This window comes from Bos grunniens, chromosome 29 (assembly GCF_055505025.1).
Source record: "Bos grunniens cultivar Pamir isolate PY7600 chromosome 29, Bosgru_T2T1.0, whole genome shotgun sequence".
Classification (NCBI taxonomy): domain Eukaryota; kingdom Metazoa; phylum Chordata; class Mammalia; order Artiodactyla; family Bovidae; genus Bos; species Bos grunniens.
The window spans coordinates 24,584,497-24,593,333 of NC_141193.1; the positions used below are offsets into that span (position 1 = coordinate 24,584,497).

General features: G+C 43.0%; 1 protein-coding gene across 1 annotated transcript; it reads left to right on the plus strand.

Annotated features, from left to right (window-relative positions):
• Positions 1-5,621: 5,621 nt before the first annotated feature.
• OR10G6 (olfactory receptor family 10 subfamily G member 6) lies at positions 5,622-6,882 on the plus strand. The gene has a single exon (XM_086384147.1). The coding sequence runs from the start codon at positions 5,655-5,657 to the stop codon at positions 6,588-6,590; it is 936 nt and encodes a 311-aa protein (XP_086240273.1). The 5' UTR covers positions 5,622-5,654; the 3' UTR covers positions 6,591-6,882.
• Positions 6,883-8,837: the final 1,955 nt, after the last annotated feature.

Sequence of the window (8,837 nt, forward strand, 5' to 3'; positions counted from 1 at the left end):
TTCTGTAGAGAACATGGACTTTTCCAAATACAAAAGGACATACTGCTTACTTAGTGGGTAAAAATCCCACATAAGGCTATGTAAATGCATTATATGGAATCCTCTAATTATGATAACAGAGGAATTTGTAGTTCTGAAATAACACTGGGCAATGAATAGATCAATAAATAATTGTTAAATATCTTTTTTAGTATGCTTTATTTACTTTAAATCATTGTTGGTATGCATTTTTTAAATAAGTCATTTTATTATTAATTTCTCCTTCAAGTTTTATTGAGATATGATTGCATATAGGACTGGGTAAGTTTAAAGTGTACAGCACTGGCAGATGGAGTTGGATCCTAAGGTGGCTGACTGGGTTTCTAGGGGGCGGGAACTGTGTAAGCCAGGGGGTTGGCAAGGCTGGGTCCCTTGTATTCTGTTGAACAGAACCAAGTCCTAGGGCAGCTTGGGGGCTCAGAGGGGTCTACTGAGGACTTGCAGGTGGTGGACCTGCATCCCCGTGAAACTGGATGGTTGGCCAGAAGTGGTATCAACTGGCTGATGAGATGGGTCAAGTCCCAGCCACTAATAAAATAGAAGAAGGACTACAAAAGGACACTCGCCAGCATCGGTGTCCTCAGGGTAGAGTGAGCTAGCTGGGTGAGTCCCACTTGCCTCCCACCTCTCCGGGAGGCTCTCCAAGATCAGCATTTGGACCTGACCCAGGTTCCGTTTAAGTTTTTGCTTCTGCCCTGAGTCTTGGAGCATGTGAGATTTTGTGTGTGCCCTTTAAGAGTGGACTCTCCATTTCCTACATCGCTCTAGCTCTCCGGAAAGCAAGTCCCATTGGCCTTCAAAGCCAGATGTTCTGGCAGCTCATCTTCCTGGTGCCAAGACCCCTGGTCTGCAGAGCTTGATGTGGAGCTTGAAGTTGTAGCTTCTTGGGGAGAACTTTTGCCATTTTGATTATGCTCCTTTTTATGTGTTGCTTATCTGGGGGTATGGGTCTACACCCCTCCTACACATTTCATTATGGTTCCTTTTTTACATCTTTAGTTGTAGAAAATCTCTTCTTCTAGTTGTCAGGTCACTCTGATCAATAATAGCTCTGTAGATAGAGGTAATTTTGGTATGCCAATGGGAGGAGATAAGCTCTGGGTCTTCCTATTCCACCATCTTGGCCACTCACCTTTTTTTACACTTTTTTGTTTTTTTTAATTTTGTATTGGAGTATAGTTGATTTACAATATTGTATTCATTTCAAGTATACAGCAAAGTGAATCAGTTATACATATATCCACATGCTCTTAGGAGGATTCTATGCTACAGGAACACTACAAGAAAGTAAGTAAACTTCCTGAGTAGCCATAGTTCACGTTTCACTGCTAACAAAGACACTGAAGCTTATTTCTGGGCAAGTTAATAGCCTCTGGAGGGTGAAGCAGAAGTGACATCAGCCCCCTTCCTCCACCCCATGGGGACTATAGGAAGGAACAGCCTACTTGCCAGAAAGGGAGACTCCAGAGGAGTCTCCTAGGGAGATTGCTGCCAATGTCTTCAAAAAAGCTATAAAGAAGATGGTGAGCCAAGAAAGGTGCACCAAAAGAGCTCAGTGACAAAGCCAAGAAAGGGCATGTCATAGGAGGGGACCAGGGAACCTGCTGAGCTCAGAAAGGAGCCTCTACAAAGAACAGCAAAGAGCGTGAAAAAGCTGCGGCAAGCAATACACAGTATCCTCGGGGCAGAGTCACATCCAGGTAGTGGCCATCAGCAGAGAAGACTCGGAGAGGGAGATGAGGGCTAGTAACAGAACTCGCTGGGAGACTTGCATTTATTAGAAGTATGTTAGAGACTTTGGAAACAGTGCAGACACCTGAGATCTCTTCCCAGCATTAGGCTTTACAAGGGATGGAGGGGCCTCATACTCTGCTCATTGAAGGTCAACTTACCTCTCAGTTTTGGACCCTGGTAAGCTTCAAGATCTATTTCAAGCCTAGTCCAGTTCATACAGAGTACAAATGGCCAGATAAAGCTAGTATATGGGTACTCATGTCCTTTTCCCCAAGACTGCTTGTAGAAACTGCTTCCTTTCCCGTTACACGGATGAATATATCATATGCTGATAATATAATGTGGTACTGACTAAAGTGTATACACCACAGGACTGGAGCAGTTTTAGCTATAAATAGGAAAACCATCAATAGGGTATTCTCTCTTTCCAGGGGGAAAACGATGATTATTGTGCAGTGAAAGTGAAAGCCACTCGGTCGTGTCCGACTCTTTGCGACCCTAAAAACTCTATAGTCCATGGAATTCTCCAGGCCAGAATACTGGAGTGGGTAACCTTTCCCTTCTCCAGGGGATCTTCCCAACCCAGGGATCAAACCCAGGTCTCCCACATTGCAGGAGGATTCTTTACCAGCTAAGCCATAAGGGAAGCCTAAGCACACACACGCATGCGTGTACATTATGGGGAATCTGGGGTTGGGAGGAGGATCTGAGCTATGGTAAGCAAGAGCTGGTAGAGATGGTGTGTGTTTGATTCATGCAGAGACTAGTAGGATGTTTCACTATTCTTTCATGTGGCATACACTATTGTGCAGAGAGAACAATAAATTATAATAATGAATGAGGAGTGAGATGCCAAGGCAACCGGGAGACAAGAGAAAAATTTATAGTGCAGAAGAGAACTAAGGCTAGGAGGAAAATTGATTTTCTGTATGTAGGAACAAAACAAAACTTACAGTGTGAACCCTTACTGATATAGAAAAGATAGCTATTTCTTTTTAGGTAAGAATCAGCACAAACGCCTCCTTTCTCTCTCTCTCCCTCTCTCTCTCTCTCTCTCTCTCTCTCTCTCTCTGTCCCTCTCTCTCTGTCTCTCTCTCTCTCCCTCCCCTTCTCTCTCTCTCTTACAGATGAGAAGCCAACACTAGGCATATTAAGAAATTTGCTCAAAACAATATAGTAAGTAGTGACAGTCTCAGTATTGGAATTCTTATGATTTGGGGTCCTAGATTATAAGACATAACTGATTGTTATCCTAGATTAAGGGTCTAGATAATAGGGAATCCAGACAAGACAGAGGGGAATCCTTCTATTCAATAAAACATAAAAATCTTTCTGTGCAAGATATGCTATAAATTTGGGATCAAAAGAAAAATGAGACAAAGTCCCCGTAGGAATTCACAGCCTGTTGGGGTAGATCAGGCACACAGAGGGCAAATTGCAACTTGCTTAGTAAACCTATGATAGAAATGTGAATGAAGTACTGTGGTGGCTACAAAGAATGAAAGGCCTTTTGGGGAAAAAGGAGGCAAGCCTTTACTTAGTACATCACACATGAATGAGATCTTGAAAGATTAGTAGAAATTTTTCAAGCATCAGTGGAACAGGGCCAGTACATATTAAAGGGACTAATGTATAGGGAAAGGGGGGGGGTGTGGAATGTTTGACTACAGCACAGATTTGTGGGATGGAGCACAAAGAGAGGAGGCTAAGGAAGTATGTGGATATCAGGTTACGAGTGTCTCTGTTCCCATAGGGCATGCCAGTGTGTTTGAATTTTCGCCTGAGCACCATGATGCCAGTAAAGGTTGGTAATCAAGGAAATGCCCAGGAAACCTCTAAGAATTTCCTCTGAAGTTGCTTCAAAATAGATTCTGTAGCTACATGTGGAGAGATTATTTAGTTTCTATGTGGTTTGAAAGAAAGTGAAAGTCATTTAGTCGTGTTCTACTCTTTGTGACCCCATGGGCTGTAGACTACCAGGCTCCTTTGTCCATGGAACTCTCCAGGCAAGAATACTGGAGTGGGTTGCCATTTCCTTCCTTCCCCAGAGGATCTTCCCAACCCAGGGATCAAACCCAGGTCTCCTGAATTGTGGGCAGATTCTTTGCTGTCTGAGTCTATGTGGTTTAGACTCTTACCTAAGGTACACACCTGTCTTGGTTTGCCCTGGACTCTCTTAGGTTTAACAAGGAAAATCTCATGACCCGAGAAATTGCTCAGTCCCCAAAACACCTATCTTCACTGATGAGTTGTCTCTGTGGCACTGATGAAGACTGAAAGGAATAAAAGTTATGGATACACAGTGATTCGTGGTGTAGAAGAAGATGAAGAGGTCAGCCACAGCTGCCATCTTGGTCCTTTTGCCTGCTAGCTGTCCAGCTGGAAGCCAAATTTCATTCCACACTTTTCAAAGCCTTCTGAGTGATTCTGGGTGACCCCTGAATTCTCAAAAAGGTAACACACTATTTTGGATACTTGCTTCCAGTTGGTAAAAAGACTATTAGAGCTAATATCGGTGGGGAAAAGGGACACTTAAGAAGGATATACCTCCCATAACCCCTCGGTGTCTGAAAGAGCTCTAGCACCCTCTTAGCCACCTTCCTGATTTCTTCCTTTCACTGTGGTTGATGCCTGTCACCAGTAGTCCTGGGAGAAAAGCCTCTTTGTGATGATGCTGCAAATTCTGAGAACTCAAATCTACTATTTGACAACTCACTGGAAGTTACAGGTTCACTTCAGACCTGAGGCACAGATACAATGCCTGAATTTTTCTAATACAGAACCCTGACACATAATAGCTAAAGTCATTGAGGGTTAGTGTGAATTATGTAAATTTATTTAATCCTTACAAACGCCCCATAAAGTAGACACTACAGTTGTTCCCATTTCTAGAAATAGGCAAAGACAGGTGAAATGGCTTTTCCAAGATCGTTGTTCAGTCGTTCAGTCATGTCTGACTCTGTGTGACCCCATGCACTGTAGCTCACCAGGTTCCTCTGTCCATAGGATTTCCAAGATTTCCAATGAGTCAAAGTGGAAGAGCTAGGATGTTTAAACAACGTCTGACTTCAGCATCCATGGTCTTAAGATACAGTATACAGTGTATTACTGAATGGGCATATGAACAGACAGATGCATGCTGGATGGGTGGATGGATAGATGGATGGAAAGATGGATGGCACGCAGGCGGAAGCAGAGAGAATAGATTACAACAGGTATCCTGTTGTAATTTTGGATTTTGTGTTGCTTCACTAACCTGAATGATTTTAAAGGGCTTGTGTATGTTTGAAATAGAATTTATAAAAATAGATATTCCTCCCATAATTTCAAAGATTCTGAATATTTTATGTTTGATGTATAAACCAGAGAGTGCATTTTAAAAAATACACACATTTTTTATTTGGCAAACTTACATTAAGAAATATAATTCCAATTCTCAGTAAGTAAATAAGCTGTAACCTAACTCTCTAGTATGCAGATCAGAGATCAAACTGAAGGAAAACAATAGAACAGTCATTTCTTCTTAGGCTGGTTTAGGCATTATATAATTGTTCTTCTTTCTGACATGACTGTCTCTGTGTATGGTCTTTCCTTCACTCTCCGGAACTATATACACATAATCTGTTACACGGGTTTTAACCCTGGAGAGAAAAGCTGCTCTTTTCTGCTTGAATCTGCTCTGAGATTCAAGCAGAATCTCAGAATCAGGGGTTGAAGAGAAAGAACGATTATGAACAAGAGCTAGAGAAGACCTCTCTTTTGAAGATCCTTTTCGGTCCATATTTGGCAGTGACATAGAATATATATCCCGTGCCTACAGAATTTACAGCATCGCTTTTTCCCTTCTGCTGCTTCTTTTGGCAGATGTGAACAGCAAGAAGATGCAAAGTGGAAATCACACTTCCGTGTCTCACTTCATCTTAGTGGGGCTGCACCACCCACCACAGCTGGGGACACCGCTCTTCCTAACCTTCCTTGTCATCTACACCCTCACCATCTCTGGGAATGGGCTTATCATCCTCACGGTCTTGGTGGACACCCAGCTCCACCGCCCCATGTACTGGTTCCTATGTCACCTCTCCCTCTTGGACATGACCATTTCCTCTGCCATTGTCCCCAAGATGTTAGCTGGCTTTCTCTTGGACAGTAGGATTATCTCCTTTGGAGGCTGTGTCATCCAGCTTTTTTCATTCCATTTCCTGGGCTGCACTGAATGCTTCCTGTACACACTCATGGCTTATGATCGCTTCCTAGCCATTTGTAAGCCTTTACATTACGCCACCATCATGACCCGCAGCGTCTGTAACTATCTAGCCATTGGCACCTGGCTGGGAGGCACCCTCCACTCACTTTTCCAAACAAGCTTCATATTCCGGCTGCCTTTCTGTGGTCCAAACCAGGTAGACTACTTCTTCTGTGACATTCCTGCCATGCTGCGTCTAGCCTGTGCTGACACCACCATCAACGAGCTGATCACCCTTGTGGACATTGGATTCCTGGCCCTCACCTGTTTTGTGCTTATCCTCACTTCCTATGGCTACATAGTGGCTGCTATCCTGCGAATCCGGTCCGCCGACGGGCGCCGCAACGCCTTCGCCACCTGTGCAGCCCACCTCACAGTCGTCATTGTCTACTATGTGCCCTGCACCTTCATTTACCTGCGCCCTGGCTCTCAGGAACCCCTGGATGGAGTGGTAGCTGTCTTCTACACAGCCATCACTCCCTTGCTTAATCCTATCATCTACACACTCCGCAACAAAGAAATGAAGGCAGCCTTACGGAGGCTGGGAGGTCGCAAGGTTGTGAAGCCTCACTGACTCCATGCATCACAGACATACGGGAAATGCTAAAATTTAGGGTATCAGATGAGACACCAGATAATTGGGGAGCTTTAAGATAGAAAGAGAATGAAGAATTCATACAAAGAGTTGATGACTTCTAGATATGGAGTGGGAACCTTGGAAAGTTCTACATTGTAACCTATTTTTGAACATGATTTTTCATGTTTCCTCCTTGAATAACAATGGAAATCAATTAAAACACTCAACAAGGATGATAACAGGCAGAAAACAATCTAAGATAAGTAAACTGTCCACATAAAAACTCTCACTGTGGCATCCATCTACATGTGTGTTACTGCTTCTAATCCCTGAGTTGATACCCACATAGCTTTTTACACGTTACAAGTAACCTGCATGCAAACCATATAATTTGACCTTGACAACAATTACATGAGGTAAGCATTATTATTCCCATGTAACTGTGGGAAAACTGAAGTTCAAGGAAGTAAGTGGCTTTCCCATATTCACTCTCTGCCTTTTACTTTGATAAATAATGGTCTGTGAACTCTAACTTGAGAGGGCACTTCCACTGCAAAGTAAGGGAGCCATGAAATGTGCACTGCATCACGACCTGAGCTTGCACAGAACTCTACTTTGGTAAAATTGACATGGGTATATCAAGGATAAATTTCCTTATGACTAGATCTCCCTGTTGACTTCTTGGGTATTAATTAAACAGACCATATGAGATGGTAGAAGAATGCATGCTACCATATCCTGGCATTTTCCACAACAATTGAGTATGAGTGAGGAGACACAAATGGGATGGCGCATATACGTATTTGCAAGGAGATGAGGTCTGCTCTATTAGTCCTTTTTTGTGATAATGTTGCCAGGGTCCAAGGAGGGCCCCTCAGTCCCAGAGTGCTCAAGATGTTTTGTTTTGATGTCTGAATTTTTGCTTTTGAATATACATGAGTAAGTATAGCCCATGAAATATGATGATATTCTATTCCAAAATCAACTCTACTTGTTAAATAGCTGGCAAAAGGAAGGAGAACTGATTTATGTGTACCAGATATTTTCTGAGCCTAGATGTGTGTGTTCAGTGATTTTTCTTGCTGTCTGCTCTAACAGCAGAGATGTAAGTTTGAATATCAAAATATGCATGAATAGGTAATTCCATTCAAATCAAGAAAAACATATTCAGTGTAACTCCAAAATTATAACATTGTTGTCTATTCTAAATGCATCTATGATCTTACAAGAAGAAAATACATTTATACATGAGCATGTAGATAAACTATCAATATATGACTAGAAAGGGCTTCCCAGGTGACACCAATGGTAAAGACTAGGCCTGCCAATGCAGTAGATGCAAGAGGCACGGGTTCAATCCCTGGATCTGGAAGATCCCTGGAAAAGGAAATGGCAACCCACTCCAGTATTTTTGCCTGAGAAATCCCATGGACAAAGGAGACTGGCGGACTACAGTCCATGGGGTTAGAGCAGGACACGACAGAGCACTCATGCCATTCCATGACTAGAAACTGAAATTTAAAATGAGTTTATAATTCAGCATACAATAAGTACTGCAGTAGTTCAGGAAAAGGAGTTAGAGAAAGATAACTGGATCTGGAATTTATAAAGCTGGCGCCCTGGAAAGTATAGGATGATCCACAGTTTGCAGGTCTTGTAAAATCTACTCAGAAAAAAAAAAAAAAGAGTAAATAGATAGAATTTTTCATGTGATAGGAACAATATAAACCCTAAAGATAATCCTAAGAGAAACCCTTGCTGCTGCTGCTGCTGCTGCTGCTGCTGCTGCTGCGTCACTTCAGTCGTGTCCGAATCTGTGCGACCCCATAGACGGTAGCCCACCAGACTCCCCCGTCTCTGGGATTCTCCAGGCAAGAACACTGGAGTGGGTTGCCATTTCCTTCTCCAATGCATGAAAGTGAAAGTGAAAGTGAAGTCATTCAGTCGTGTCCGACTCTTAGTGACCCCATGGACTTCAGCCCACCATGCTCCTCCCCCCATATGACTTTCCAGGCATAGTACTGGAGTGGGGTGCCATTGCCTTCTCCAGAGAAACCCCTAGAGACGTTTAATTAGCTATCTTGGGTGGAGTTGCCCTGGGGATGGGAAAAAGCAGTTAGTTACAAATTCTGTTTGACAAACATAAAACACCTCAGTGCTACAGGCACCTCAGCATCCCACCGCACAAACAGCAGCAGAACTCAGTTAATAAGCCTCCTGGGTCAGAACAGAGACCTGAAAGTT